General features: G+C 40.3%; 1 protein-coding gene across 1 annotated transcript in view; it reads right to left on the bottom strand.

Annotated features, from left to right (window-relative positions):
* Positions 1-813: 813 nt before the first annotated feature.
* GPC6 (glypican 6) overlaps positions 814-16,844 on the bottom strand; it is a gene marked incomplete at its 5' end in the record, with an annotated part of 67,160 nt that continues 51,129 nt past the window's right edge. Inside the window, 3 exons of the mRNA XM_009075216.1 lie at positions 814-1,016; positions 1,455-1,630; positions 10,431-10,567. Coding sequence (XP_009073464.1) covers positions 814-1,016; positions 1,455-1,630; positions 10,431-10,567 — 516 coding nt within the window. The remainder of the gene's footprint in view (positions 1,017-1,454; positions 1,631-10,430; positions 10,568-16,844) is intronic.

The raw sequence follows: 16,844 nt of genomic DNA, 5'->3' as shown, positions 1-16,844 counted from the left end.
TGTGCCAATTGTATAACATGGACAAATCCTAAAAGAAACTAGGTGAAACCATGCTACTACTAATATTTTTACTGGGCATTAAGATTTAAATCCTAAACGACTGTAACATGATATTCTGAAGCTAGTGGAGTTACTACCATACTAAAAGATAAACTTATTTTTCAGCTTCTCTACCTTCATACCAATCGGATGTGGTTGGCAGATGGAGTGCAAGACATTCACTGTTGAGACCTACTTTTGTGTTGGAACAAAAAAATCCAGCCTTCCTCCCTATAACAATGATCATTCTGATGATCTGAATCATCCTACAGAAGTTCCTAAAGGAAACCTGGTTGTCAGTGAAGAACGGTTGCATTTTTTTTTGTTCCTTTCTTGTCTTTTTTTTTTTTGTTTTGTTGATATTCTGTTGAGATGCAGCAGCCTTCAGTCAGGCCTGATTCAGAAAGAAAACTGTTTTCTTGGTTTCTTCCCCCCTCTTTTTTTTCTCATTGGGGAAAAACACACTGTAAGATCCTTTTTCCCTTTTGCAGCATAAAAGGAAATGAAGCTCAGAAAGTCTCCTGTAATAAAGGTTTGAGAAAGAATTCTCTCAAGAGTGGATATTGTCTTCAGAGATATCTGAAAAAAGCAGGAAGCAGTTCACTCTGGCACCTGGTACTCTTTGGGAAAACTAAAATGGGAAGCAGGTTGCAGTACTGCTCTCTTGTAGAAAACTGCAAGTGTTTGTGACATGGTCCATTGTCCAAGATTATAAGAAAAGAAGCAAGTTGGCTGTTTCTGTAGCTAAAACAGTTTCTCTGACCAGATCCAGGATTATCTCCACTGTCTCTGTAGTAGGAGACTGATTAAGATGATGACCAATGTCTGCAGTGACCAGCCAGGCTGTGTGGCTGAAGCCTCCACCTCCCTCCTGTCCGAGTCAACAGGTGGAGCTTCAGTGGTGATGAAGTCAAACTCGGTGGGACAGATGTCATCTGTACAGCCACTTCCACTGCCCGAGCCACTGGTTTCGTCACCTGGCACAAAGGAGTGAGGGAAACAACATGAGGACCAAAGGTTACATCTTTCATCCCTTGTCTCCATTCCCATTCCACCTGGCACCCCAGTGGGGATGAAAACATCAGGAATGGGAAAGTGTTGGTGATACTAAATTTCATGCAGTCAAGCATTCAAATGAAAGCCAGTGTGACTTATATAGGTGATTAAATGCTCTTCTGAAAAAGGAGTGGACTCTTGAAAGCCCTCGGTGTCCTAATGTACTAGACATGAAGCTAAGTAAGAGCAGCAAAAGAAACAGTTATATAACTGGAATTTCATAGGACAGAAAAAGGCTTTTTATGTTGTCAGCAGCACAGAGCACAAAGACCAGAAAGAAGAAAGTCATTGCAACAGAACCAATTTATAAATGTGTTCCAAAAAATGTACTTATGTAATGACAGATAATGGTTTCTTACTTGTATCCTGGAAGTTGACGTCATTTCCATTATACGCGTTCTTCAGTTTGTTAGTCATGACACGTAGGGCCATGATTTGTTGTCTAATGAAAGTGTCTGGCCTTGTGATGTCCACATCTACTTCTGGATTGTTGATCTGGTTTGTCAAGCCATCATTCATAATCTCAGGCAAGTATCTATATAGCAGGATGAACAATTAGCTTGAAATGCAGTAATAAAACACTGTACAGTAAATGATGTGCTATGCAATTCAATACCCAGTTCTTAAACAGATTCAGTGAAATCATTTAAAAATATAGTTTTTTATTTTACTAACTCTGAAGGATCTTCTTTGTAGCTCAGCTGCATGGAGAGCAGAAAGGATTTAAGTTTTTCAGCCTCTTAACTCTCCACCTACTCCCCAGCAAGTACACTGACTGTGTGAACTTTGGAAGTTCACAAGCCAGCAGTAAGTCACTGCATGTTCATATCCTCTACTGACATGAATGCTTACACAGTAAATTAAGCATCTAACAGTGCATTCTTCTGGTTTTATTTCTTTATGCTTACAAAATATGAACTCTTTTGTTATATATAGCATATTTGTTGTTCTGAGATAGTTTAGAAACCTATCTTGAGGCATCGTGGTTTTCCCTGTTTAAAGGAAGCACTTAGTAATTTTCTTCCCCAATTCTTTCATACATCCCTGTTTTAGACCACCATGAGCAAAATCTCCAGACTATAGGACATCCAGGCCCATAAACTGAATTGAGAGTTTGCCAAACTCCAGTATTCTCTTAGATTTGGTCCTTATTCCTTATAAACAGGCTATACTTGCACCTCTCATGTGACTGCATAACATTTAAGGTTTGGTATTTCCTATCCACCCACACATCTGAGTCTTTTATTCAGGCTCTTACTTTATAATTTCTTGATTACTGCAGCATTTCTTTCTCTGACCTCAACAAATGCAAGTGTGCATTTGCAGGTATCTCTCCCCTACTAAAAGCAATCCAAGCCTCCAATCACCCTATAGTAAAAATCTTCATGACCCTTTGTGAAACATGCATGCTTTGTCCCCTGCTGCTCTCTGTCCTCAGGAAACTCTCCTTATAGGTGTCTGCAAAGCTAACTTTTTTCCTGCTCTGAATCTCTGTTAAAAATTATCTGTGCATTTTACAGCTGCCATGCTGATAAAGGGTCGACATTATTTCTCCGTGCTGGGATGGTACCCTGAGAAAATAGTGTATCACTGCTTCTCTGTTCTCTCATCTGTCTTTACCTACTATCTTTGTCTCATATTTAGGCTGCAAGGGATTTGGGGCAGATCTACCCTTTGTTTACATTCTCTATATGGATATGATCTATTTTGTAATTAGTTTGCATACCAGGCTATCCTACTGATCTTTGTGGGACTTGTGTGTGTATATGCTCAGAAAGTAAGTAATGATAGCACAGTCTAGCCTACTTATAAACTTGCACAACGCCTGGTACCAAATATAGTTTAGGAGTGTTTCACATCACTCTCACTTGTGCCTGCCCAATTCTCTACTGGTATTCAAATTTGGCATTGAAAACAGCATTGTTCATATTGGTCTGGAAAAAGAAATGAATGTTAAAAATAAATGTGAAAGTAAGGGAGAAAAAAAGGATGTTCTCTTCTGAAGTCATGGTTAAGGGAAAACAAGTTTTGCATTGCTTCTGGAGGCTCACAAAATGGCAGCTGCTTTGCTGCACCAAGGAAGGGTTTAGTCTCATCGTAATAGGCCCTCGCTTTGCAAGATGAGGCTCATTTGTCAGCAGTGGCCTTCGAAAGCTTGAATGAGAATAATCCTGGGGGAGTGTGAACATATAAGAACAAAGCATGACTGCCAAAAATCACCAGCCTCAAACTGCATGTCTTGTTGTTTCACCATGATGAGAAATAAAAACTTTACGGGGATCCCATCCAGGCTCCTGTGGTCAGGCTTACTATGGTGAGAATATAGAGCCACCTCCTCTAACATGGAGGTCTGCAAACCACAGTGTTATGAATCACGAAAGACAGAATAGGAAATAATTCTGCAGAGCTGCCTGGAGGCAGCAGGATGGAGACCTTGGCAGGCAGGGATGCTCTGGGCTGCAAAGGAACTGCATCTCCATCTGTCACACGTCTCTACAAATGAAATGGCTGCTGCAGATAAATTACTCAGCCTAGAAGTAAATCAGTGATTTCAAGGTACAGTTGATTAAAAACAGCAAGAATGTAAGAATTGCCCTACTGGCTCAAAGAGTATCTTGTCCACAACAATGGTCATAGCTGTTAGCAGCTAGAAGTGATCTGAAATTGCTGAACATTCACATGGATTGATTTTCTTGTTTATGAAAGTTAGCTGCTCTTTATTGTGAGCTGTCCATGAGAAACTATGGCTGGCTCTGAACAGCAGCTCATGGGCTTTCTTTGACTGATTTCTGTTTGATTTCATTTTGCCTTATCATCAATAATAAAAGAATGTACTGACTAAAAGCAATTAGAGAGTGCTCTGGTGTGTGCTTTTCAGCAAGGCTTATATTTTGCACTGTGACCAGTGTGGATCTGATGTCCCTCTGAAGACCATCTAACTTTAAATGGTCCAGCCCATTGTGTTGTAAGAAGCGATTTTGTCAAACTGCCACACACTCTGCAGTATCTGCCTAGGATCTGGTGATCTCCAAAGCATTCTTGGCATGGAAGGGCTTAACCTCTCAGAAGAACAGTCCAGTGTACCTCACCTAGGTGTGTAGGAGAGCCATACTGGATGTAGCTCACAAGAAATCCATTGCCTTATGATTGCCTAACAGTTAGGTGGATACCTAAATTCCCTTGGCATTTAGGATGTAAGAGCAAAAGAATTATAATTCTTCTTTAGGTTTATATAGATACAGCAACTTGTATGTTTTAATGCAAGTGTCTGCATATAAGCAGAGTCCCACTCTCACCAGATCTAGTCAACACAAGATCTAGTCACAGCTAGTCAGGAGTCTATTCGTCAGTGGAGCGGGGACAGCTGTTGGGAGTCCCACGTGCCTTTGGCCAAATGACTAGTTCATTATATTTCATCTGCTGGGATTTACTTGCATAAACACAGACATCTGGTGCCATTTGAATGCTCTTGGTTGTTCCTCCTCTTCTCATCATTAGCTCTGAAAGGTGAAGCTTTCTGGATTGTATCTGCAGGCTTGAGGGGGGAGGTCTTGGACATCTGGGGCATCTAAAATTATACCATGTGTCTTTCCTTAGGCAACTGGATTGAGTCTTGAGTGCCACTTTAGCCAGGGGCATAGCTGCTTGGTGTCGTGCTGCCACTCCAGTAGGGTCTGAACATCCTGCATGTCCAGGGTCTAATTTGCCAGCTCCATGAAGGTGTCTTGACGATTTAAACCATCTCACATAGCAATAGATAAGTGTGTTCGGGTAGTGGAAAACTGCCACTCTGAGTGCACTGACAGGATATTGAGGGTCTCTTAAGGCACCTTAACATTGGTGAGTTTAAAAATGCTCAAGCGGTTCTAGCCCAGCCTCTGGTCCAGCTGGGAGGTAGTGTCCTAATCTCAGACATGCTGGAGAGTCTCCAATGTTACTACTCTTGCAAAGGCAACACACTCTTTATTGCCTCACCCATATTTAAGTACATGAATTTGCATGTCTGAGTGTGAAGATGGATTCTGCCCCCATTACTGCACTGCTTCCTTAAGGGGGAAAAATAAGTCAAAAAAGCCTATATTGAATGTAAATATATTTGAATTGTTTTCCTTTCTTAAAGGACTGATGCAGATATGGGAACATGCAGCCCAAGGTGTTTGTGAGTGACAGCCTGGGAGAGGCAGCCTGGCACATGTTCTGACAAAAGCATTTTGATGTGTGTGGGGTAGGGTTAAGTCACACCGAATAGGAAGCCACGTCTTGGGACCACTTTTTGACAGATTTGTTGCTGGCTGGGCAAAGTTGTTCAACACAGCTGCTTTTGCTGCAGTTCTGTAAGTGGAGACACTCTTGTGAATTTTAAGCTTTGCTGCTGCTTCTGCTCTTGTTAATGATCTCTTTGTAGGCCTGGCCATTACGAGAACTGTATGCCCATTATAAATGAAAAGAAGTGCCAACCTGAATCAGTGTCTGTTCTTTGCATCCTCCTAGCAAAAAAATAAAAAAATAGGCTTTTGTGGCCCTCTGAGTATAGAGAAGCTGAACAATACTGTTTGTTTTCTGCTGTTAGTTCCTTGCTCAGCTACATCAGGATTTTAGTGTAATTTACATTGTTTTCTAAAATATTAATGCTTTCTGTTCCTCTTAGCCTTTCCACAGTTCTTGCTTGTCTCAGCAGACACAGCAAAGATGTCTTTTGGCACATCATAGCCAAGTACCACAAAGCCTATTTAAAACCACTTTTGATTTTATTTTATATTTTTTTTTTAAAAACCAGCTAACGTTCCAGGGTGTCTGCTTCCTTTTCAAGTCTAAAAATGACTGATGAGTCTTTCAGGTTATTTATATAAGGGCTGCAGATATGACCCTCACCAAAAACAAAAGAAAAAAAGAAGAGGAATCTCCTGACTTTTAAAAGACATCTGCCTTAAAGGGCAGCATTCTCCATATTTTGCTGCCACAGCAGCTGCTTACAGTACAACTGGAGCATGCCACCTAGGCAGTACTGGAACTTTTCCAGCTACACAGAATTGTAGGCAATACAGTATAAAATACAGCACAGGCTTACTCAGGCTGGGCTGGGGGTAGGCAGGCACATCTGGTCCAGAAAGATAACTGCAGTGGAAAATTGGCTTGTTTGGCTAACTAGATCACTTCATCTGATTGTTTGCTTGGGAGGTAATCCCCACAGGATATTTTCTGCTTGGGTTTTTTTTCTTTCCCCTCCATCTTGGAGGAAAGCTTGAGGAGACAGAAGGAGAAGGAGAAAATGGCTCATCTGCCAGTTTGTTGGAAGCAAGACGCAAAAATAAACTTGAGCCATCAATTAAGAATAGGCAATTTTCACACTTACTGAGAAGTGGTTTATTCACACACTCACTAGTGGTGCTAAACAGTGCCCTCCTCCAGGGTAAAGGACATTCAACTGATTCTCACTGCAAGCCTTGCTGGTCAGCAGTCAGCAACTTTTTCAGGGCAAGCACTGAACTGGTGAGTCCTTCTTCCCACCTCAATTTCACCAGGAATAAAAGGCTCTCTGCCAAGGAAGTAGGCATTCCCATATATGTGGCAGGAGAAGAGAAATTCAGGACAGCTGAAACGCTATCCTTTGTTCATTTTGGTGACATACTGTATAGTTTTGAGCTAGATGTTGAAAATTATAGTGTTCATTTTTCCTTTCATACTTTACCTTTCTCTGTTTCTTCCTGTTTATTTTTTTTCTGTCTCAGGTATAATTCTATTTCTTCTTCATTGTATTTGGAGGAGTGATAGGTTCCCTGTAGAAAGGAATGCAGGTCTCATCTCTTCCACGGATTACAGCCTTTCAGAGACTTAAGACATACTAGTAAGTCTATAGTCCTGGTGAGCATGAGCACCAGGATGACAGTGCATTGGCACAATCTCTTAGATGGTTTGGTTGAAATGAGCTGGTTGAGCTTGTTGGAGCAATTCAAGGCTCTTCTTCTGAACACCAGAGTAGTTCCAGATTTGGTTACTGTTCTTTGGTTGAGCTTGTTGGAGCAATTCAAGGTTCTTCTTCTGAACACCAGAGTACTTCCAGATTTGGTTACTGTTCTCACTTCAGTAAAAGTCACTTATTCAAGATCAAATAACTTGGACTTGGTTTAAGTACTAAAGCCTGAATTGCCTCATTCTTGGGAAAATGTATTAATTTCTGGAGAACATCTATTAGTGAAGAGGTTATCAGCAGTTGTTAAGAATTTAATTGCACATAGGGAGGAAGATAAATTTTTAAAGTTTGGTCTTAATCTTTTTTAGATCCTAAATAGCTTTCAAAAATCTGTCTCTGTACATCTGGCAAAAGACATTAGTTCTTTAAACATAAAATTATGTTCAAGTCCTTTTGTGAATACAGATATGATGGAGAAATCCTGCTGGGCATGTCTCTAAAAGGCACTTTGAAGTAGCCATTATTATTACTTTTAATATGGCTTTTTCAAAAAAAGAGATTCATCCATCTAATAAATATTTTCCCATTTCTACAGCACTTGGTTTCTACCTGATGTGGCCTGATTAAAACTGTCCTTTGTACAGGATCAGCTCGGGGCCAAGTGCACCCTTCCAGAACACCAAATGGATGGCTCTGTTACCCCGTGATTACTCGTGAATTGGCGACCTTCATTTGGTGACCTGGTGTTACTGTAAATTAATCATGGCAGCAAAGTGATATCTAGGGAGTGTAATAACCACAAATGACCTTGGTATAATGCCTCTCTCAGGAGAAAGCCTAGCTTACATTTTCTGTGATCTCAAGTTTGTAACTCTTTTCCCCTGCAAAAACAGCATTGAAAGGTGATGTGTAAAATAAAACATAAGGCATTATGTCTACCTTTCAATTCAAAGTTTCTAATTCTTTGTTTCATAACAGTTTCTGATAAAGACCAACACTAACTTCCTTTCCCAAGAGTAGCCAACAACACACCGTCTTCTTACCTACGATGTCTAGAAAAACAGGTGGCTAAATTTCCTTTTTTTTCCTATCATGGGTTCTTGTCATATTCTCTGGAATTCAAAACACAGCTCCTCATATAGCACAGGGGTGCTTATGACAGGTGACACAGTGAACACAGATAGATATATGAATATTGGCCAGATTTGGCCATGCACGTTCTTGTGAACTAGCATTTGATATCAGATACTAATCAGTCTGATCAAGGAAACATTTACGGGGTGTTTTTAATGCTGCAGTAAATGCCCTTGTTTGACAGCCAAGAGGTGTTTCTGCATCTAAAGACAGTTATTTTCAATAGCATTTTCAATATTATTTCATATACAGGCCATGGTATTCTGTGATATTTCTCTGACTTACTACTATTGTGTCTACCTGAAGCATTTATTGAATCCTGTTATTAGGACCATGACCATATATTTCCTTTGTGAATGGATATTAAATAAAAACTGGGCAGAGAAGCAGTGGCCAGATTTGCCGAAATCATATTTTTAGGTGATGTTTTGTGAAGCTGTGATTCTACATCCAGTGAAACATCTGTGATAAATTATCAAGGAGATTATTAGCAGAAGAAAGCTCTTCTCAGTTGCTCCAGAACATTAATCTCAGAAGGCATCATGTAAATAACCAGACTTCTCATAAGATAAACACTTCAAAAGAAGGATTAAAAACTACATGCATAACATGCACCTCCATAATTCCCAACAAATGTAGAAGCTGTGCTAGGCCCTTCAGTGCAGAAGCAGAAGAGAGCTGAAAAGTACTTGCCAGATGTGGTACAAACACTAGTGCTGGTCATGGAAACCAGGAGGGATAGACAGATATTAGCACCAGCCTGGGGTCACACCTTACAAAGCTCACTGACAAGAAGAGATAAAATAGAGAAAGATAAACCCCACGTTTTTATTTCTCTCTTCACACTGTTCCTTTGTGATGAGTCCTGTAATAGCCAGATGCTCCTCCTAGTTGTCTTTCTCTGAGTCCTCAGGGCTTTATCTGGATCCTGGACTTAGGAAATAAGCAGTGACTCATGCTTTTGGACAGATTTGTTCACATGCATCCCAAAATTAATTCAAGGGGCTAGCAGCATGCCAAACAGCCCTCTGCTCTTGTCTGTAAAATGAATTATTCTGAGTGTTATGTAGTAGGGCTGGGAAAAATGGTGTGCATTCAGTGTGAAACCTCCCCCTGTAAACTCTGTTCCTTATCAAAATGATTAGAGAAGATGGGCTTGGTGCAATCTATCTATGTATCTGTTGATCCACCCATCCATGCATTTATGTAAAATGACTTTGAACAGGTTTGCAAGTTGTTTCCTATGATGTCTTATTTCCACTGAGTTTTTATATTATGTGTTTGTCTCACTTATTTCCCCATTTGCTTTTTTTTTCCCCCTGATTATTGGCTCCACTTATTTCCCCATTTGCTTTTTTTTTTCCCGATTATTGGCTAATTTTAATATTCTGTCTTCATATGTATCATCAGGTAAAAGGAAAATAAAGACTCCAGTCCCTGAGTGCCAGGAAGTATCACTGCTCTCCAGATTCAGTGCTCACCAGACACCCAAACCTCTCCACTCCTCATGCCTACCCAAAAGCATGTGCTACCACTGCAGACCTGAAACCTGACTGCCCCTGGCATGGTCCCTGAGCAAATTGCTTCCTCTTTCAGCAGGGATAATCAGATCCTTTTGCCTGTGACCTGATGAATCCACACTGGGACCCTTGAAGACACCTGCTCATCTGCCAGCTCCAGCTCTGCTGCAGCCAGGGCCAAGCAAACATCACAATTAAAACACAGAAAACTCATCACAAACAAGGGCAGATGACCACAGTTATCTCTGATGAAGTACATAAGGTCAAGTCTTCTACACAAGAAAAGTAAGAGTATTACATTTATTCTCTGGTGGTTTTTCTCTAGTTTCCCCCCCCCCCCCAGAAAATAGCCCTAAGCTTCCCCAGCCAATAGCAAATAGAGCCGAAATTCCAATTTCTGTTTCATCCCAGTATGATATCCCGAGAGTGCAATTGCTTCACAAGCTGTCAGTCCCAACACAGGGATGCTAAATGGACCTAAAGAGCTCTTTGAAATCTCAGTATAAATTATCCTTCTGGAGCTGAACCAATGCACATTTTCTGTGTTCACATTCTGACACGCTGTGCACATTTACCCTGACTCACACTCTGGCTTTAATGGCACTTTGACAATAAGTAATCTTGGCTACAAGCTGCGTGTGGACAATTACTTGTTCTCCCCATTTCTGTTTCACTCTCATAAACAGTTTTGTGAAATACCCTCAGCTTCATGATTGCTTCAGGCCAGATGGGGGTATGGACTGAGTGTGGTGGAGAGGGGTCCACCTCACCTGGCCTTGGTGTGGCCATTCCAGCAGTCCTCCTCGATTGATGGACCGGCTGTCACTCGCTCATCCTTGCAGATTGTATAGGGTAATGTTGACCAGAACTTTTTAGAGAGCTTTAACTTTTCTTTAATGTCTGTTACCTGATTAAGAGATAATGAGAGGGAAAACAGATTAAAAACATCAGCCACACTATCATGCTAAACAATACATTATTTAAGTTCATAATGGTGATGATGGTGAAGGTTAAAAGAGCTAAAGGTGCTAACACTTACTTAAATTCCCGTGTTTAAAAGTAAGGTATTCAGCATTTGTGTTCAGAGCATACCAATAATCAGTCACCTTCCTTCACAGGCAAGACATTAATAAAAGCATGTTACATCTTGCTCTTCCTAGTCTCCATTTGTCTAAGGTTTTCTAAACGTACCTCTTTTTAAGAATTAATATACCTCACAGTCTGCTGAATGTGAATTAAGTTAAACAGTGTACATCAGATAAAATGTCTCACCCATCAACTTGGTCGTGTTTTAGATAAATATTATACAGAGAGATACATGCACAGGTTCTGAAAAATGGTGCCTTGGTGAGCTAATGTTGCACTGATTTAGGATACACAGGCTGAATACATTGCAGTGTGTTTGGATCTCAGTAACAGTGAAAATTCTCTGTATATATATGCATGCAGAGGCTATACCCATCTTTGCTGTTAGGTGTAGATAAATACCTGTAGCTGGATACAGAATCTGCATTCAAGAAATGTCAGGACATTATCAAGACAGTTTCTTTACCTTAAAAATTCCTTGAACAGTAATTTAATTTGGCATGATTCAGGCAGCAAGCAGGAACAAACTGAATTTCCAGCATAAAACAAATAAATAAATACTCTAACTAAAATTTTATCAGTCCTTGTTTTGTGCTTCATGTACTAGAGTGGAAAAATCTACAGGAATAGATAGGAAAAAACAACAAAGGACAGAATACAAAGGATGAATGCTGCCACAGTTGTTCTTACGGAAACAGATGCATTTCACATTAAGTTGCAACAGGATTCAGGGGAGCTTGTTGAATAGCTTTTTAAAGGAAATCGCTGAGCTTTGTTCTTTAAAAAAGAAAACCAAGAAAGAAAAGCTCTCCATTCTTCCATTCAGTTTTGAGATTGTCTTTTAGGTTGTTGAGGTACAATATTGTATTTGGCTATTTATCTCTTTTATCTTTTGTTCTCAGGACATGATAGCTCTCCAAGCAAATGGCCCATGCTGCTTTGCCATGCTTAAACTCTGTGGAATGTCACTTTATAAGCCAGGAGATAGAAACAGCCGAGGATGTTATTTCAGAAGCACTGCTTGAATTTTCATCTGTAAGAAATAAGTAGGACAGTATTTGGCTGTACAGGTTGTTGATGGTGTTTCTTGCCATGATAGATACCTTATAAATCTCCTCTACACCCCTTGCCAAGCCCCAGTTGCTTTGTTTTCATATGAGAGACTAGCAGCATTTGCAAGCCTTTAAAGTCTCAATAGGGGAGACCTGTCAGGTTAAAAAATAAATTCCAGTTTACAGGCTGTGGGCAAACCTCTGGCAGAAGTGGAGGTGGTCTCAGGATGCCTGTTCTTTCTGATGTCTTTAGTCCATTGGACCAGAGTTTTTGGGCAGGCAGCTGCCCCTCTTCTTCCCCCTCTGCCCATGCTGAGGGTAAACACCCCAAGGTCCTTACTGGGACAGCTAACCAGCACAAGCAACTCAGTTAAACTGCCCAGTGTTCACAGTGCATAAATTCCTGCTAGGACACAGTGAGGATAGCGAAATCCCATAGGAAATATAGGGAAGAGAGTTTATAGGAAGAAGGGTCCATTCATACAGCTTGGGTAACATGAGAGGCAAAGGCTCAGATTTTCTTCTTATTGCTTGCGCCTGGATAACAATTTACACAAGCAATCTGACTGGTATTGGTGGTGAGTAATTTGGTTTCAGAGCAGTCACTTTGTTGCAAGCTGGAAGTTATTTTAAGCTATTCAAAACTCAGATGTTTAGAGTTACATTCAGATTTTGACCATAATCAAATTAGAGCCGGTGCTCTGGGACTTCTGTTTTTAACCACAAGTGATTCAACACCTATTGGAGAGTCATTTCCCTGCCTGCCTCTTCTAAGGGCTGTAATCTGGACAACAAACTCCTCATTTTCATACAAGATAGCAAAAGAATGGAGAGAGGTTCTCACAGCTCACATACTGCACATGCTTTCCAGATAATCCCTGAAAATCAAAATGGGGTCTCCCATTTCCCAGTCACTTCTGAAGATATTAAATGATATTTGCAAACTCTATATTAGGTAACAAATCATTAAATTTCCTAACAGTAAAGATTTTTTAAAATTTGCTTTACAGAAACAAACCTGATAAAGTAAGATGGTATTACATTACTCAGGATTGTTGGTAAATAACAGCTAATTAAATCTCCAAGACATCTCTGTGAGGTGTCATTCCCATTTTAGAGCCTGGAGGGAGGAAGACATTTGTATGACACACAAAAGCTGCAATAGCAAAAATGACTATGGTTTAGGGAAAGGTTACCACTTTCAGCCTCTTCAGATGCCTTCAATTCAGGTGATTTTAACAATTTTTTATCACCTTCAGATATTTCCCGTCACAGCTATCCCCCACCCCCCACCTCCCTATTGCATTATTTCACCATGGAGCTCTACACAACTTGTGTGAACTCAGCCTTTGAAGTCTTGCCCTTTCCTGCTGTCTGACCAGACCTTTGTTAACCCTCAGCTTTTGTCAGTAGAGTCTACCCATCTACCTTGAACCTGATCCTGGAACTTTCTGGAAGTGCAGCTTAGTGTCTGATGGCTTTGGAAAAGGAATTCTGAATAATGATTGATTCACCTCCTCTTTCAGGGAGTAGCCTTATGCCCACATTCATTTCTGCATGATGAATGTTTGGGCAGGCAATGACTTTGGAGTACTTTTAATGTAACTTTAAATGCAGACTAGAATTAGGTGATGTAATGCCTGTCATGGCATGTAAAACTTTTGCCTTCAGGTTACAGAAGCTTCAGTTCTGGGATGTTGTTAAGCATGACCACAGAAATTCTCTTATTAGTCCCCATGGTTACACATGTTCCTCCGTACATCGTTTTGATCACCACCAGCATTTAAAAAATATGTAACAGATGTACAGACCCTTGAAAATGAGATAACAGCCACTAAGGATTCAGTTAACATTACTTGCTTATGATTTACAAAGTCAGACTACTGTATCCCCCTAGTGACCTGTGGCCTTGTAAATGATTCCTTGGTATTTCCTATTCTTCGAATTAAAGATTAACTTTCAAGCTTGGTTAGACTTCTGTGGAAACATTTAAACATGAGACGTATGCAATTTTGATATTTTACATATTTTCTTTCCACTTTCTCTGGCAGAGATTTATGGGGATTAAGACAGCTGGATCTCTTTGGCTGTAGTTAGCCTGCCTTTCCCTAGTTATCTTCCTGACATAGTCCTGATATTATACTGAAATACCCTTTTCCAGCTACTTTGAAGGTACTAAACTTGTTTTGAATTGCAATGCTAAGAAAAAGGATATAGCAAGAGCCATACAAAGAGTTAGATTTTTAATTTATTGGGGGATATGTAGAAATGGATATTAAAATAGCCTTGCCTTGATTGATAATAGAAGAAAGACATTATCTTGTAGGTGAGAAAAGTTAAATATTTGCATCATTTCCAAAGAGAAATTCATACCCAGAGTACATGCCCTACATTCAGAAATACATTTCTTATTTCTGCCACTAATTTCTTACTTGACCAAGTATGTCATGTATGTCATGCAATTCCTTAGATGTCATGTAATTCCTCAGCAGAACTTGGAAGGGCACCCATGAGCTTAGTTCCAGCCCTACCAGCATGGGCTCAGTTATATGCAGGTAAACAAAGCTGCCCCATGTTTCTGTCTTGACTCACCTTGCACTCCAAAGCAAGGAAGAGAGCTAAAAGCAAGCCTGTCACTTTAGCAGGAGTCAGACCTTATAATTCCTTGTTTTATTTCAGGACATCTAGATAAATTGAAAGACTCACCAGAAGAATCCAAAAAAAGCATTGAAAACAACATGCAAAACTAAAAGTAAGATGACTACATTTTATTAGGCATGAAAGATCCCAGAGGGACACTTGCTTGTGAAGTGGGCAGACAGCTGCCAATGGAATCACTTCGACTTAATTTCTGATGAAAACATGGTTCTTTGGCAGTGTGATAATGTGTGTTCAGAAGCAAATACTAAAGGTGGGGGCCATAAAAATATTTTAAAAAGTAAATTCCCCTTTTTCCTCATCTTCTGCCAAGTCCTTCTCTGGCAAGTCCATATCATAGTGCCTCCATATTTATTATCCCCACTAATACAATCCCTACTCTCACATATAGAGGAATACCAGAAGATGCTAAAATAGTGTTCAAAGATGCTGGAATGCATTCAAACCTGACCCAGGTTCAATGCAATAGATTAAATAAAATAATATGGAGTCTTCCTTGTGTTAAGAATAAATTGTTCTCATAAACTTCATTTCCTTTGTCCTGATGGTTTTGCATTGCATGTTTTTTCTTGTTTAGTCTGCAATTTGGGAAGATTTTCCTTTTAAAATGCAAGTAGAATATTCAGCTTGCCTTTCTGTCAATACCTTCTCCCCGGGAATACTGAGAAACACCTTGATACAAAGTCCTGTTGGGAGTTAAGCCTTTATAACCTGGCAAAACATAAATTTTTGTGTGTAAAAAAAAATGTACAAAACATTTTTGGCTGCTCACTGGACGTTGGTTCTCTGGTGTACCAGAATGGCACTCTGGATGTTGTACTGTGGGTTGATATGTGGTGACATAGCCACTTGGAAGATGTTTCAAGTGAATGTTTGTGATGAGGCACTGTAATTTCAGGGACTTCAGGCTGTGTATGTAAAGTGTATCCTCCCAGTGTGTCACACTAACAGAGCAGCTACAGACAGCGAGTAGAAAGAGGCCTGGCATTTTGTCTCAGAGAACAGACATGAAGCAGCCATCACAAACCATGTTCATGTCTGTGTAGTTTCTTTAGTCTCATACTCCTTTGCCCTTTAATTCACAAGCAACATTTAACTAATGCCACTTCTTCGTGCTGTGTTATTTCCAGGTGAAAAACCAGACAGTTTTCTACTGTGTGCTGTTGTTTCCCCCTAGAATGGCCTGAGCCAGCCACGTACCAAGCACTCTTGTGGTCTTTATGAAAAATGATGCAGACCTTGTATAATGGTGGGCACCTGGACAATGGATTTGTGGATATACTGCTTGACCACCTGAGCCATATGTGGGATTGTGAAGTGCATGCCCTTCATCGTGGACATGGCCTGGCAGGAAGAACAAACAGATCATCACCATCTGATTTGTGTTCTGCCATACCAGCAGAAAACTGCACTGGACTTTCATACAACGATTTATGCCCATTAGGGATTTAATCTGAAAGCATTCTAAGACTAATAGCCTACAATGTTTAAAAGGACTAGGTCAGCAAGCACATGTTATATACTGTTTCTAACTAGTTATGTTTATGTCTCTGCTACACGTGTATGTCACAGTCAGGGCAAGAATCATGTCACAAGCAGCTTAGCATAGGACAGCTAGGTATTTTAATTCACACACAGTTTTCCTAGTAAAATGAATCACAAATGAGCTTAATGAAAAGCAGTTAACTCAGACCCCTAAGTTTTAGGGGTTGTCCCTCGAGAAGGATGTGTCTCCTGTTTGTCCTTTCTTACACCTGCCATCTTCATATAGATGTCTCAGAGGGACTTACACATAAGCAACTGAACTGGGCTTCCTTTATCTCACCCACCAATATAGCTAGATGACCTCTCTCAGAGGTTTTTTTAAAGGCACCTTCATTTCTCAACTGATTAGATACAGGGAGCTTAGGCACATATTTTTGTTTAGAACAGCTCATTAGGTGACCAAATTTTCAATGCACTTTCGGTACTTTGGTGAGGGCAACCTGCTTCGATTAGAAAACAAGCGAAGTGGAACTTTATTTGTTCTATATGGAGATCATTTTTTTCATACATTATACATTTCTGTGCTTTCTCACAAAATAAATTTAAATGCCAAGCAGTTGCTGAACTACCAGGCACTTTACGGGGGATTATTTTCAGCCTTTTAAAAAGTGCAGCAGAGTTTGAGCATCGCGTGGCCCCAGCTGCCAGGGAGCACCCCGGGTTTGGGGACCCTGGAGATGGCAGTGTTGCTCAGTCTTTAGCTGCTGCCAGCCCCCCCACCCTGCACACCCGCTGTGTTTCCCAGGGAATAAGACCGTAGATTGTTCCGCTGAATATAAAACTGACAACCCTGTTATTTTAAACTCGAAAGTGACAGGCTGTTATTTTAATGAGGTCTGCCAG

Source organism: Acanthisitta chloris, unplaced genomic scaffold, assembly GCF_000695815.1.
Source record: "Acanthisitta chloris isolate BGI_N310 unplaced genomic scaffold, ASM69581v1 scaffold3295, whole genome shotgun sequence".
Classification (NCBI taxonomy): Eukaryota; Metazoa; Chordata; class Aves; order Passeriformes; family Acanthisittidae; genus Acanthisitta; species Acanthisitta chloris.
The sequence above is the reverse complement of the archived record's forward strand: the minus strand, read 5'-3'. Positions and strand labels throughout refer to the sequence as shown.